Source organism: Crocuta crocuta, unplaced genomic scaffold (assembly GCF_008692635.1).
Source record: "Crocuta crocuta isolate KB4526 unplaced genomic scaffold, BGI_CrCroc_1.0 scaffold45, whole genome shotgun sequence".
Taxonomy (NCBI): domain Eukaryota; kingdom Metazoa; phylum Chordata; class Mammalia; order Carnivora; family Hyaenidae; genus Crocuta; species Crocuta crocuta.
The window spans coordinates 5,313,996-5,330,748 of NW_027530544.1; the positions used below are offsets into that span (position 1 = coordinate 5,313,996).

Here is a 16,753-nt window from a genome sequence, read left to right on the forward strand (position 1 = left end):
CTGACTTTCTGTAACTTCCTAGAGGACAGTGCAATGGGACTGAGCGATCAGTTACACTTCCAAATGGGCTACCACTCTTTCTATGCTCCACTCCCTCTTTCCCATACTTCTGTTCCCTGGGAATATATTCTTCCTAATAATGAAAAGATACACAGGCCTTCTGCAAGCTCAGCCTTCTGGTGAGTCCAGGTGAAAAAAAGATCCCTACCTTATATCACACACAATTTTTTTTAGATGGATTAAAGATTTAATGTGAAAGGCAAAATTCTCATTTTTAGAAAATTACATAGGAGGATAACTTTATGTAGAAGAATATCTTTTATGATTCTAAAGGAAAAGATTGATAACTATGACTACATTCTATACTATAAAGACATGCCACAAACCAGGAGATATCTGCAACAGAAGTAAATTGACAAAAATTATATCCAGAATATATAAAGAACTCTTATAAAGAATAAGTTCTGCACTCGCGCTAATGGCGGTGACAGTAGGCACATGCTCAGCAGGCATGTCGATGCCAGCAAGTTCATCGACCTGTACATGTGGCAGAAATGCTCCGCTAGCAACCACGTCATCGGCGCCAAGGACCACACATCAATTCACATGAACATGGCTGGGCAGACAAGTTGACAGGCAGGTTCAATGGCCAGTTTAGAACCTATGCTATCTGTGGGATAGAGAAATGGCTTTTTGCAGGATGGGTTAGAGGAATGGCTTTACTCTCTGGTCAAGGCTGATGACATCATTTCAAAGAACTTCTGACTGGGGCATAAAAACAGACACATAGACCAATGGAATAGAATAGAGAACCCAGAACTGGACCCACAAATGTATGGCCAACTAATCTTTGACAAAGAAGGAAAGAGTATCCAATGGAAAAAAGATTTCCAATGGAAATCCAATCCTCTTCTGCTGGAAGAATTGGACAGCCACATGCAGAAGAATGAAACTAGATCATTTTCTCACAGCATACACAAAAATAAACTCAAAATGGATAAAGGACCTGAATGTGAGACAGGAAACCATCAAAACCCTAGAGGAGAAAGCAGGAAACAACCTCCTTGACCTCAGCCACAGCAATTTCTTACTTGACACATCCCCAAAGGCAAGGGAATCAAGAGCAAAAATGAACTATTGGGACCTCATCAAGATAAAAAGCTTCTGCACAGCAAGGGAAACAATCAATAAAACTAATAGGCAACCGACGGAATGGGAAAAGATAGTTGCAAATGACATATCAGATAAAGGGCTAGTATCCAAAATCTGTAAGGAACTCACCAAACTCCACACCCAAAAAACAAATAATCCAGTAAAGGAATGGACAGAAGACATGAACAGACACTTCTCAAAGAGGACATCCAGATGGCCAACAGACACATGAAACGATGCTCAGCATCCCTCCTCATTAGGGAAATACAAATCAAAACCAAACTGAGATACCACCACGCGCTGGTCAGAGTGGCGAAGATGAACAAATCAGGAGGCTCTAGATGCTGGCGAGGATGTGGAGAACCGGGCACCCTCTTACACTGTTGGTGGGAATGTAAACTCGTGCAGCCCCTCTGGAAAACAGGGTGGAGGTTCCTCAAAAAATTAACACTAGAACTCCCCTAATACCCAGCAATAGAACTGCTAGGAATTTACCCAAGGGATACAGGAATGCTGATGCATAGGGGCACATGTACCCCAATGTTCACAGCAGCACTCTCAACAATAGCCAAAACATGGAAAGAGGCTAAGTGTCCATCAACGGACGAATGGATCAAGAAGATGTGGTTTACTTATCCAGTGGAATACCACATGGAAATGAGAAAGAATGAAATCTGGCCATTTGTAGCACCGTGAATGGAACTTGAGGGTGTTATGCTGAGCGAAGTAAGTCAGGCAGAGAGGGACAGATACCATATGTTTGCACGTATAGGAGGATTAGGAGGAACTTAACGTAGGACCATGGGGGAGGAGAAGGGGAAAAACAGTGGGGGAGAGGGAGGGAGGCAAACCCTGCATGAAAGACTCTTGAATACTGAGAACAAACTGAGGGCTGATGGGGGTGGGAGGGAGGAGAAGAGGGATGAAGGGCATGGAGGAGGGCGCTTTTGGGGATGAGCACTGGGTGTTCTATGGAAACCAAGTTGACAGTAAACTATGAAAGAAAAAAATTTTTTAAATAAATTTTTAAAAAATCGTTTTGTTGAATCTGAAGTATCTTGGCACCTTCTCTCTGGACATTGAGAATGTTCCAGTTTTTTCTGACTGTTGTCATTGGCATCAAGAAGTAAGCTCAAGTCCAATTACCCTTTTTCTCCTTTGATTTTAGCAACTCTTTTCTCTTTGATCTTAATTTCACTGTGATGTCTTTACTTTGATGTGTGTGGATTACTTTTCTCCTGCTTTTGATTTATCAGGTTTCTTCATCATATGGATTTTGTGTCCTTCCTCAGTTCTAGAAATTTCTCAGCTATTAATTTATCTGGGAAACCATCCCCTCGTTCATTATGTCCTCTCCTCTGAAACTCCAAATGGTTATGTCTTAGGTCATCCAACCTACTAATTTTACTTTTCTTTCATATTTTCTCTCTCTCACAGCATTCTAGTTACTTTCTAAAGAGGCCTACATCTCCCAGTTCATTAGTTCTTTCTTCCACTGAGTCTGCATTCCTTTTTACTTCAGATGTCAACTTCAAATATTCAGGTATTATGTTTTCTTACTGAAAGTTTTTTTTTTTTAATTTTTAAATTTAAGAGAGAGCAGACAAGTGAGCATGAGCAGGGGAAGGGAAGAGAGAGAGAGGGAAAAAGAATCCCAAGCAGGCTCTGCACTGACAGTAGGCCTGTTGAAGGGCTTGGACTCAAGAACCATGAGTTTATGACCTGAGCCAAAGTTGGACACTTAACTGACCGAATCATCCCTTACTGAAAGTTTTGTATGGTGATTTTTCGTATTAGCTTTTTTTCAAGCTTCTTCTTTTTTTTTTTTTTTTAAATGTTTTATTTCTAGGAGAGAGAGAGAGAGACAGCGTGAACAGGGGAGGGTCAGAGAGAGAGGGAGTCACAGACTGAAACAGGCTCCAGGCTCTGAGCTGGCAGTCAGCACAGAGCCCGACGCGGGGCCCGAACCCACGAACCGCGAGATCATGACCTAAGTGAAAGTCGGACGCTTAACCGACTAAGCCACCCAGGCGCCCCTTTTCAAGCTTCTAATACATATTGTGTGTCAAATCATTCCACATCTGTTTCACCAGCCTGTTTTGCCTAATTCTGTCATGGTGCTTTGTTTTGTTTTCTGAATTTTCACTATGAGATGTTCCTTTTCCTTAGAATTTTATCTTTGGGTGTCATTTGAGACCTGTGTTAAAGTTCTTTTCATTTGATTTTGCCATTCAGTAGCATGACTATATTTAATTAAACCTACTTGGGAATTTTGAGGACCTCAGGTAGGATGAATTCAGACCAAACAACGTATATTTTGTTATTAGGATTTCTCATAGATCCTCTTCCCCAGTCCCCACTCCATAGTATCACTAGACTCAAAATACTGAAAGTTTTCTTGTTCCTTTTGGCCCAGAGGGATTCATTTCTGATTTACTCTTATACAGATTATACGTTTTAGGTCCTGGTCTTATGTGGAAGGGATTTCTATTAGATTTTTTCAGTTGGGGCAGACTTGGTTTTATCACCTAGCCCCTGTGACAGTCATCAGAGTGGAAATTTAAGGACTCCAGGGGTTAGTCAAAGGTCTTTCAAGAATAATAAATAGATTGGTAAATTGCTTACTCTCTTATTAGTTTCACTTTGCTTTGGGCTCTGAGGAAATATCCTTTGCATCTTAACTAGCCTATCCTTACTTATCCTTATTTTTATAGATTTGATATGTTATCCGCTCCTTCATTTATTTGAATTTGAAGCAAAGTTTCTTTCCACTTTCCTTCTTTATTCTTTTCCAGTGCCCCAGTTGTGTTTTCTGTATCTCTTCCCCATTTTCTTTTCCTTTCTGGCTTTGCTACGAATAGGCCTAATCTTATGGCCATTGCCACCAAATAAAAACACTCCTTTCCTTTTCTTTTGTGAGCTTGCCTTCCATGGCGTGTGTTGTACATTTGAGGTGATTAGGAATATTTTTTTTTTTTTTACAAATAGTTTATTGTCAAATTAGTTTCCACATAACACTCAGTGCTCATCCCCGTAAGTGTCCTCCTCTATGCCCATCCCCCCCTCCCCCCCAGGAATATTTTTAATTGATACTTTTTTTCTCTCTCAAAGACTTTAGAGGCTTTTGTGAGGTGGGAGGGGAAGAGAGGCCAGTGGTTTGGGAGCTCTTATAGCTCATTGAGAGATTGCTAGAAGTCTCATCAAATATTGTTATATTACATTTATAAGGTATTTATGTAAAATGTAAGTAAAAAGTATAAAGCAAGTTGTGCTTTTCAAATCATTTTTTAGCAGTATATGGTTTGTACCCTAGTTGATCCAAGTTAGATTATAAAAAAATTTAATAATTTTTACTAGTTAAGACTGACTAGTTCCAGACACCACTCCTTTTTTACATTTGTTGTATATTTAGCTTCCCCTAGTCTCCTTTAGTAGACAAGCGAGGAATTGTTTGTTTTTGAGTTGTGTCACAGCTAAACAATGGGCCTGTTAGAAGAGTACAGTGTGTTTTGGGCTTTTTGTTTCGCCTACTTGTTTTTCACTGAAAAGTAGTGAAAAGTGAACAGATTTGGAGAGAGGCACTATTTAACATTTTTTTAATAAGACATTTTTGGGTAATGATGGAGTAAAACATTGGCAAATCAGAATTTTATTGTGATCAGTTTTTTATATTTACTGTTTCTGGCTAAAATACAAGACGTAAAGAACCTCATCACATCGTCACTTACTACTTTTTAGGCATTTAACATCATCAGTAGAAGCAATGCACACGAAAAGTAACACTGTTTGATGGAAAAGGATTAAAGACTAAGGCCATGAGTTAGCTATTAGGGGAAAAGTATAAGCCTTTCCAAAGAAATTTTTGGTACTATAGGGTAGTTTATATGTTGTCTAGTGAAATGCTTTTTGACAGAGAACTAATAAATTTAGGAAGAATATTTCCTCTGGTGACAGAGTGTAGTACCATAAATCAGTAAATATTATTGTCTTAATACATGCAAGGATCTGTGTTAAATATTAAAGGAGACCGTATAGTATATAATGATAGTAGTGGTGGTGGTGCCTTTCAGTTGCTTGAAGTCTTGAGCAAGTAAGACACCTAAAATAATAATTAAGGATGCACAGTTGCAACTCATTGCCAGAGAGTCATTTAAAGGTTTTATTTTTAAGTAGTCTCTAGAGGTGCCTGGCTGACACGAAGGAGCTTGTGACTCTTGATCTCGTGATTGTGAGTTCGAGCCCTACACTGGGTGTAGAGATTACTTAAAAAATAATGAAGTCTTAAAAAAAAAAAATCTCTACACCCAGAGTAGGGCTTAAACTTATAACCTGGAGATCAAGAGTCCTATGCTCTACCAACTTAGTCAGCCAGATGCCCCAAGAGTGATCCAATATATTAACATGGGTTAAGAAAAAACAGCGTGAGATTGAATTGTTATTGACCTTGAGTTCTGGTCTTAGTTTGTTAGTAATTAGATTCAGCCTACTTATATTTGGGGGTGTTGGTCCTTCACATATAAAATAAGAAAGATGGACCAGATAAATTCAAATCCAGCTTTATTACTCTCTGAATTAGTTTTCCTGTGTTACTTGTATTCAGAGAATGTGAGGGGCTTGTGGGGGTGTGGAGGTATCATTCTTGTTCAGAGGATTTGAAGAATTATTTTGAACAGGGATAGACAGGATTAATCTTACATAGGAAATAATTCTTGCTGAGCATTGAAATATTTGGTTAGATAGAGAAAAGCCCGAAAAAAATTAAGAATGGAGAAATATATATACAAAGAAAATTCTTTGGTATATTTGGGTAAAATGAGGCAGATGATTTATGTGATGCATTCATATGATATCAGATTGATTCAGTAGTAAACGTCCCTAAATATCAGAGTTTAGTCCACAGTCTGTTGGTTATGGGTAGCTCTGAGCAAAACGTGAATGCATAGAAGCTCTTCAGGAAGCTGGTTAAAGCTTCTAACCTCTTCCTTTGAGCAGCACTTGAAGACATAGATACTAGTTAGAGAAATCCCAAGAAGTCCTCAGCTAAGCTGATGTCAGAGTATCAAGGATCGTCATGTTTATATTTACTAAGATCTAATCACTTATGAGGCATATTACTTAGAATTGTTGCTATCATATTTGTCATCTTGAGTAATTTCATTAAGAACATCAGTGACCCATATGTTTAATGTTAAATTTAGAGTTTATTTAGACATGGGTTGCCTGTAAGGTAGTAGCATGCTAATTGGGATTTCCTTGAGACAGCTAATTCAACTTTATCTGTAATATATAATCACCAAGAAGAATGTTCTGAAACAAATAATGTATTAGCTCCTCTTTAGTTCTATTGGATTGAATGTGTGCAGCAAATTAAAAAGCTGCTGTGCAGTATATTAAAATAGAGCAGTAAAGAAAATTTTTTGGATGAACACAGTACTTTATATAGAAACGCTGTGTTTGGAAAAGATGAATAAATATGCATCTTTTGCCACCTCAGTAAAACAATAATTGGGGTATTAGGGTGAAGTGTAGAGCTGGTATGTACTTTAAAGCAGCCAATTCTCAAAGTGTGATCTGTGGTATTATTGGGGTCTGTGAGGTCAAAAATCTATTTTCATAATTATGCTAAGATATTCTTTGCCTTTATTTTTTAATTTACATCCAGGTAATGATTTCTCCTGAAATCATTATTGCACTAAATGCTAATTAACTTGGATGTAAATTTTTAGAAAAATAAGTTAATTAAAACAAAAAAGACTGTACTTCATGAAGTTAATAAAATGTTTAATTTTGTTGTATCCCTTATTTTTATTTTTATTTTTGAGAGGGAGGGCCAGAATCTCAAGCAGGCCCCACACTCAGCGCGGAGCCCGCCCCAGGGCTCCATCTCATGACTGTGAGATCATGAACTGAGCAGAACTCAAAAGTCAGAAGCTTAACTGACTGAGCCACCCAGGCACCCCTATATCTTTACTTTTAGGTTCACTTTTAAAGTGTTTTATGTAGCAGGGTGCCTGGGTGACTCAGTTAAGCATCCAACTTTGGCTCAGGTCATGATTTTGTGGCACTTGAATTCGAGCCCTGGGTGGAGCGGCTCTGTGCTGACAGCTCACAGCCTGGAGCGTCTTCGGATTTTGTGTCTCCCTCTCTTTCTGCCCCTCCCCTACTTGTGCTCACTCTCTCTTTCTCTCAAAAATAAATCATTAAAAATTTTTTTTTAATATGAGATATTCACATAGCTGAAACTTACTGTTTTAAAGTTACAATTCAGTGGTTTTAAGATATTAAAAAGATTGTGCAATGTCTGATGTCTAATTCCAGAACTTTTTCATTCCCCAGAAAGAAACTCCATACCCATTAGTAGTCACATCCCATTCCCCTCACCCCTTAGTGACGACTAATCACCTTCTGTCTTTGTGGAAATATTTGCATGTTCTTGACATTTCATATAAATGGAATCATACAGTATGTGGTCTTTTTGTGTCTTTCCTTTTCCACTTATATTTTACATTTTAAAGGTCCGGCCATGTTGTAGCCTGTATTAGTACTTCACTCCTTTTTGTGGCCAAATATTCCATTGTGTAGATATGCAACATTTTATTTGTCCATCTATTGATGGATATTTTGGTTGTTTTTATCTTTTGGCTATTGTGAATAATGCTATGAGCATGCATATGCAGCTTATTTGTGGACATATGTTTTCAGTTCTCTTAGGTATATACTGGGAGTGGAATTGCTAGGTCATATTGTAGGTAATTCTATAATTAACTTTTTAAGGAACTTATTACGTAATTCCTTTTTATTTTTATTTATTTATTTTTTTTAATGTTTTATTTATTTCTAGGAGAGAGAGAGAGAGACAGTGTGAGCAGGGGAGGGTCAGAGAGAGAGGGAGTCACAGACTGAAACAGGCTCCAGGCTCTGAGCTGGCAGCCAGCACAGAGCCCGACGCGGGGCTCGAACCCACGAACTGCGAGATCATGACCTAAGCGAAAGTCGAACGCTTAACCGACTAAGCCACCCAGGCGCCCCACGTAATTCCTTTTTAAATAGGCTTTTTATTGTGGAATAATTTTAGGTTTGCAGAGATAGTAGATCTCCTGTATAGCTATCACCTATCTTCTCCGAATGTTAATACAAACTCTAAGATGTCTGTCAAAGCAAAGAAGCCAACATTGGTATATTACTGTTAACTAAATTTTAGATTTTATCTGGATTTCACCAGTTTTTCCACTAATGTCCTTTTTTTGTTACATGATATAACATTGTCGTGTTTTCCTTAGACTCCTCTACTCTGTGACAATTTCTCAGCCTTTCTTTGCTTTTCATGTCCTTGATAGTTTTTTTTTAATGTTTATTTTTTAGAGAGACAGTGCACTAGCAAGGGTGGAACAGAGAGAGAGAAAGGGAGACATAGAATCTGAAGCAGGCTCCAGGCACCAAGCTGTCAGCACAGAGCCTGACGTGAGTCTCAAACTCACAAACCACAAGATCATGACCTGAGCCAAAGTTGGACGCTTAACCGACTAAGCCACTCAAGTGCCCTTTTAAGGAGTATTGGTCGGGAATTTTTGTAGAATGTCCCTTAATTTGGGTTTCTGATGTTTTTCCCATGATTAGACTGGGGTTTGGACTGGAATTTGAGGAAGAATACCACAGAGGTGAAGTATCTTTCTCATCATATTCGATCAGGTGGTGAGTGACGTCAACATAACTTATTACTGGAGATGTTTAACCTTGATCACTTGGTTAATGCAGTGTTTGCCACATTTTTCCACCATGAAGTTATTTTTCCCTTTCTATACTCTACCCTTTGGAACTGAATTACTAGATCAGCATATATTCAAGTGGGGAAGCAAGTTAAGTTCTAACTCAAAGGAGGGGATATAGCTACAATTATTATTTAGAATTCTTTTATAAGGAAGATTTGGCAACCCACCATTTTATTTATTCATTTGTACTGATATAAAGTGTATATATTTATTTTATGCTTTGGGTTAAATACAATGCTACTTTATTTTTTGCTCCCATCATTCCAGCATTGGCTTTTGGGAACCCTTTCCTGTGTCCCTTATCCTTTTAAGTACTTCTTTACCTTCTGATAATATAAGATACTCTAGGGTCATCCTTATTTTCCCTGTCCCAGGCCTAGAACCAGCCATGTCTTCAAGGATCCCTAATGTACAGTTAAGTAATTCAATTTGCCCAGGGTCACACACTTAGATAAATGATGAAACCAGGATTCCAACCAAGGAATCTGATTCTTCAACCCATGCTTTTAATCATAACATTGGACAGCATGCAACTGAAGGTGCACTGGCAGTTTCTAGTCATATTCCATCTGTGAGCCAGTCTTAAGGATACAGTTGGTAGTCAGTTTACACTAAATAATTATTGTACCCTGTTCTATATTGATTTTTTTTAATCAGCTGTAATTACAATCAAGCTAAAAATTACTTGTTAGCCACGCCTAATGGCTTAATATTTTGGTGCATTTCTTTCTTTAAATGCATGTAAATGTATTTTGAAATTTTGTTATTATCCTAATTTTTAAATATGCACAAATATAGAGCATTTACAGTTTTACCAAAATCTGAACGTGCGGTGTCTGTTGTAACTGGAGATTAAGATGAAAGTGAGCTGCTGTAGAGTCGTTCTGTTTTGCCTTGATGTTATGGTCACATAAGAGATAAACATCTGTATTGATTTATCATGTTCTCAAGTAATCCTCCAAGTATTGTTACTAAGCCTTATCTTTCTTCCATTTCTAGCAATAGATAAGTCCTCTCTGGTGATGCACACCTGACAGTCCACACTTAAGAACAGCCAGCTGCATCTCACTCCAGAGCAAACAAACCCCATGTGATGTGACCACTTGGTTTGGAAGAATCATCTGACTAGGGCCTCTGCATCACTTTCTTAGATTCCACCCCCATTTCTTCCTTTGGCCACCAATATTAATTTTACTTCAAGAGATCTTTCTCACACACACAGATCTTTTTTTACTCTCTTCTCCCAGCCTTTCTCTAGCTAGTTATCCCCAGAAAAGTTTATTTTCCCCCTTTACATTCTCTTCTTCCTCTTTTGTAGGCTGAAAAGTAACTGTCATTATGGTAGGTAAAATGGTTATTTTATAACTGTCATTATGGCAGATATACAGTGGTTCTGGGGTACCTGGGTGGCTCAGTCGGTTAAGCGTCCAGACTCTTATTTCCACTCAGGTCATATCTCACAGTTTGAGCCCTACATTGGGCTCTATGCTGACTCTGCAGAGCCTGCTTGGGATTCTCTCTCACTCTCTCTCTCAGCCCCTCTCCTGCTCATGCTCTCTCTGTCTCCCTCAAAATAAAACTTTAAAAAGTTATTTAACTGACTCTCTCTCTCCTTCCCTCCTTCCCTCTCCCTCTGGCCCTCTCCTCCACTCGCATGTGTGTTCTCTCTCTCAAATAAAAATTTTTTAAATTTATTTTTAATTTTATCTACGTATAGTTGGTGTTATTTACATTGTGTATATACAGAGTTTTGTGCACTTACATGCATTAAGTAGCTATAATAAAATCAGGATCTAATTACCAATCGAAATCTTGTTTAGTAGGGGGATGTGTTGTTTCCTAATGTATACTTCTATATCAGACCTCATCTAGAAGTTAGGCATACCCTCCCCTTTACTGCTGACTTTAAATGTGTATAATCCACTTTTTGTAAAAGTCCTAAAATACATAAATATATATGTAAATACATATGTAAATAAGGTTTATGTGATACTAATGTTTATATACAGTTTATATATATATAGACAGAGTTTATATATATATAGAGTTTTTATATATATAGAGAGAGAGAGAGACAGAGTTTATATATATATATATATATAGACAGAGTTTATATATAGATAGAATTTATATATACATAGACAGTTTATATATATATATAGGGTTAACGTTTTCCACTGAATTAGTCATGTGGATTAAGTGGGGTTACTTAACTGCCTGGACAAGGCATTACAGGATGACAGAAACTTGGGATTTGGCCATACTCTGGTTTTGAGCCAAAGTCTGGATTTACGTTTGAACTAGATCAAGTTCTGTGGGACTGTCTGCAAAGCTTGCAAGAGACTAACACAAGTGGTTAGAATGTTAAATTTTCATAGAAACCAAATTTTACATCAGTGGCATATCCTCATCCTTTAGGAGAGTTTATATGAAGGATAAGTTGTAATCACAAGACTAGGAAACCATGGAATCAGTTTCTTTGTAATAAGTGGTGTTGGTTGATATATTTAATAGCAAGCATTCTATCTCTGCTAAAGAAATGGATCTGTCAGGCACCTGCCCTTTGATTAGCCATTTAGAATATAATCTTCCTCTTTGGAATTCTCTTTCTTCTTCTTTTTTTTTTTTTAAGACTCCCATGTTGTCTGTCATTTCATTGGAATATTTACTCTTAGAATTGATTGATTAGGTGAATACCTTTTGCTATGTTAGTATTGCCATGCTTTCCCAAAACTTACCATAGTCCTCTCAGTTGGACATGGCTTTTCAAACATTCCCTCATGTAGCCATTTACCACCTTTGTTAGGGGAGATTACCTGTATTAATAACCAATTTTGTCTCTTACTCATTGAGTTTTACAGAGTTTGCAAATTTCACTCTAAATGGATAACATTTTCTAATTCAGAGTTGGAAAGAGGACAGTTATTACTGTTACTGCTTGTCTGTAAAATTTATACCTTGTTACTGACGGTATGATTTTTGCCTATCTATTTCAGGCCACATCATAATTCCGAATCATGTCTGATAACGGAGAACTGGAAGACAAGCCTCCAGCACCTCCTGTGCGGATGAGCAGTACCATTTTTAACCCTGGTGGCAAAGACCCTTTGTCAGCCAATCACAGTTTGAAACCTTTACCCTCTGTTCCAGAGGAAAAAAAGCCCAGGAATAAAATCATCTCTATATTCTCAAGCACAGAGAAAGGTAAATAGCTACAGTTTCTTCACGAGTCTTGGTTATTATTATTATTATTGGTTTTTTAATGTGTATTTTTGAGAAAGAGAGCAGTGGGCGGGGGGACGGGGAGGCAGAGAGAGAAGTATACAGAGAATCCAAAGTAGTCTCTGAGCCCAACATGGAGCTTAAATCCATGAACTGTGAGATCTTTACCTGAGCTGAAGTCAGACACTCAACCAACTAAGCCATCCAGGGATCCCACTAGTCTCAGTTATATTTTATGTTACCGATTTTGGTATCTTTTTTTTTCAATTATGATATCTTTTAATTAAAGTTTAACAATATGTTAATATTTTTATGGTGAGAACGATAACAGATCTAAGAAAACAATTGATGGTGGTATGTAGATACTATTAGAAAGGCTAGTTTCTCTTAACCTCTGATAGTAAAGAATAAAACTAAGTTTTTTACTTATCTACTTGGTATATCGAATAAGTTTCTGTAACCCTCTCCTTCATTTTTTAAGACTTGGGCCATAGTTTATAGCTTCCCAACATGAAGGAAATTTGGAGATTTGAGAAAGAACTAATTAAGAGAGTTTCTGATTTTTCAGTAGTAGTAATACTTAGTACTGTCTCTTTATCTTGTATTCTGAGGCAGCACTTGTGATCAGTACATTAATGTGTCTTCTGCAGACATGAGTCTAGTACAAGGTTTCTCAGTCTCAGTAAGATTGACATTGGGGGCCAAATAACTGATGCAGGGATCTATCTTGTGCATTATAGAACATCCTATAAGCCATTCCAGTAGCACCTCCCACCCAGTTTTGACAACTAAAAATGTCTCCAGACATTGCCAGATATCCTCTGCAGCGCAAAATCACCTCCAGTTAACAACCACTGGCCTAGTCACACAAGCTGGTTTGAAAACTCTAAGTAGTCATCTCATATAAATTGAAGTCACTAAATTTGTTTTGGTGCCAAACCTAAGGAAAGAACTTGTGGTTTTCAGAGCTTTATGGATTTTAGAATTAGATGGGGATTCTGGACTGGTAATGGATTTTAGAGTAAGAATTGTAAGAATTAGAGATTAGTTTATTTAATTACATTAAGTATGACTGTATGGCTCTAATAGCTAATGATAGATATAAGTGTAGATAAAGATATATTTCTACTTATATAGATAGCCAAGTTAACATGGAGAAGGAAATCCAAGTGGAAGAAGAGTAGTGCTTTGTACATAATAGTAAATATATAGGGCCTGTTGGTGTGGTCATGGCAGGTGTACTGAAGAAGACCACTGGCCTTATGCAGTTGGCTTTGTGTAAGAGGCCACAGGAGAGGCTAAGAATACTGTACACAAAGGTTCTTGATGTTCTTGAGCAAATTCCTAAAAATGCAACATATAGAAAGTGTACAGAACAGATTACAAATGAGAAATTGAGTATGGTTAAAGTGGAACCAGATGTTAAGAAATTAGAAGACCAACTTCAGGGTGACCAGCTAGAAGAGGTGATTTTTCAGGCTGAAAATGAATTAAGTCTGGCAAGAAAAATGATACAGTGTTTCCATGGGAGCTTTTAGTGGAAGACCTTCCTACCAACCATGGAAATGGCCAATATAATCATCATTAAATGACTATTGTGTTGATGGGGAATTAATATAATTAAATGTTCTATTAAAAAGGTTTCCATATTATTGACATCTTATAGTCAAGAAAACTAATACAGGACATATTTAAGAGACTTGTTAAAATTGATGACTCCGGTAATAAGGATTTATAAATCCATTTTTGATATGTAAAGCCTTCATTTAGATTATTTCAAAGATGGTTTTCCTAGATTTTGTTGTTGTTGTTGTTTGTTTTTAACAGAGAGGTTAACAGATTTGAAAGTTAATTGCAAAAATTCCTATAGATTTTCAGTGCAGAGGCCATAATTGAAATGTGAAGTCATTTTAGTGTCTTTATATCATTTCATTGTTTTTATCCTGAAAAAAGCAGGAAAGGTATTTAATTATTATTGTTTAGACATATTTATAGGTCACTGAAGTGAAGTAGTAAGAGTAAAAACCATCAAATGATAAGGTGAAGAAATTCGTTTGGTATTTCAAAGAAAGATTTCGTATTTGCTGTAGTAATTGGGAAAACTTTTCCTTTTGTCTCATTTACAGAAGTTAGCTTTCTGTTCCTTAGCCTTGAGTTTTCTTAATCAACCAGAGTACATCAGGATAGATACTGAATTTATGTAAAAGAAGAGACATCAAGAGTCCGTAAAATTTATCTGGTATGTTGGATAGGCTTACATTCAGAACATCTTTGTCATACACCCAGAAACTCTCATAATTTCCACTAAGTTCCCAGTATGAGCTCAGTTGGGTATCAAACCAAAGATAAATGCTATTCAAGGAAAGAAACAGTTGGCATAAATTACTTTTCATATGTCCTCACCATTCATTCCTAGATACTGTCATTTCTAAATACTTAAATTTGATATTTTCTGGCTTCAAAGATAGTATTTTTGTGTGTGTTTGTATGCATATGTGTGTGTGTTTTGCTACCCCTTGTTACAAAGCAAAATCAATCCAGAATTTTCAGAATGAGAAAACTATTTTTTCCAATATATTTCTCCCCTTACCCATAAGCTGAGTGGTAAATAAATAATAAATGAAAAAATAATAGATATACATTTTACTTGAGAGTTAAGAATACATAATCAGCAAAAATTTACATAGATTGAAATGTACAAAAATTAACTGTACAGTTTTGACCAGTGGATACACCTGTGGAAGCCATAATCGTTTTATCAATATATCACATTATACACCATTTTTATCTCCCTAGAACTCATTCATACCCTCTCTCAATCTGTTCCTTCCCTCCTTTAAGGAAATTCCTATCTGACTTTTTCACCTTTGATCAATTTAGCCTGTTTTAGAACTTCATGTAAATAGAATTTTACTTCAATTTTTTAGTTTTATGGTGATAACATACACACGAGAGTATAGTATAGTGTATATATTTTAATAAAACATGCTTCTACCCATACCCCATCCTAGAATTTTATCAATACCTCTGAAGCCCCCATCTGCCACACCCATCTTCTCTCTTTTCTCCACCTCCCACCGATATCCACCATCTTGAATTCTGCAGTTTTTTTATCCCTTGCTTTTTATTATAATTTTACAATATAATATCCCCAAATAATGTGTGGTTTAGGCTTGCCTTTTGGGGAACATTTTATAAATGGAGTCATAATGTATGCTTTTTTCCAGGACTTACATTTTACATTTTCACTCAACTTTATACTTTTTTAAAAAAAAATTTTACGATTTATTTTTGAGAGAGAGAGACAGAGTGCAAGCAAGGGAGGGGCAGAGAGAGAGGCAGACACAGAATTTGAAGCAGGCTCCAGGCTCTGAGTTGTCAGCACAGAGCCTGATGTGGGGGCTCAAACCCACGAACCACAAGATCATGACCAGAGCCAAAGTCGGACGCTTAACCAACTGAGCCACCCAGGCACCCCTCACCTTTATGCTTTTGAGATTCATTTTGGTATACATAGTTATAGTTCATTTTCACTGCTGATGTTGTCATACGTAGCTGTGTTTTGTTCATTTTCACTGATGTATATTAGCACACTGTATAAATATATGGCAATTTATTTAGCCAGCCTCCTATCAGTAGACATTTGGGTTACTTTCATGAACAATGCTGCTGTATGGGTAATCTTGAGGGCATGTGCAAGTATTTCTCTAGGGCAATGCTTATTAAGCACAGAGCCCGACATGAGGCTTGAACTCATGAACTGGGAGATCATGACCTGAGCCAAAGTCAGAGGCTTAACTGACTGAGCAAAAAGTTTTTTCATGAATTCATGAAACTTTTGTTTCAGTTATGTGTATATTAGATCAAAATTTAAAACGTATTGGTGTGGGCCTTGGCCAAAGATACAAAAGTTGCTCAGAGATGGATACTTGGGAGTAAAATTGTAGGGTTACAGGGTATTCCCATGTTTGACTTGACTGGGTTTGTCAGATTGCTTTCTAACGTCTTTTTTTTAATGTTCATTCTCACCCACAGAACATGAATATTCCTATTGCTGAATATCCTTGCAAATCCTATTTTACAGGACTTTAATTTTTGCCACCTTGGGAAGTATGAGATAGTATCTCATTGTGGGTTTAATTTGCATTTCCCTGAGGACTTGGGAAATTCTTTTTCATATGTAAATTTCCCATTTATTTGTATTTTCTGTTAAAACTTTTCCTCAATCCATTTTTCTACAGAGTTGCTTTTTCCTTCTTTTTAATCAAAATTTATTGTCTGTATACTAATCCTTTGTCAGTTAAATGTTATTAAACACAATTTTTGAAGTGGTGATTTGCCTTTCACCTCTCAGTAATAATCTTTTGTTGAATAGAAGTTACTAATTTTGGTGTAGTTGAATTGATCAATTCCTTTATCATTTGAGCTTTTTCTATGTTAAGAAATCTTTGCCAAACTATGGGTCAAAGATGTTTTCTTAGGTTTTTCTAAAGGTTTAACAGTATGCGTTTTATAATTTAAACCCTTGAAATGTCTGGATTTATTTTTGTGTATGTGTAAAGAGAGATCCATTTTCACTTTTTTTTTTTTTTTTTTTTCAGGGTTCCCAA

At 36.8% G+C, this 16,753-nt stretch overlaps 1 protein-coding gene across 1 annotated transcript in view; it reads left to right on the forward strand.

Annotated features, from left to right (window-relative positions):
- Window positions 1–16,753, forward strand: part of PAK2 (p21 (RAC1) activated kinase 2) — a 127,681-nt gene that overhangs the window by 65,146 nt on the left and 45,782 nt on the right. Inside the window, exon 2 of the mRNA XM_077767696.1 lies at window positions 11,918–12,125. Within this exon, the coding sequence (XP_077623822.1) occupies window positions 11,939–12,125 (187 nt within the window). The 5' untranslated portion in view covers window positions 11,918–11,938. The remainder of the gene's footprint in view (window positions 1–11,917; window positions 12,126–16,753) is intronic.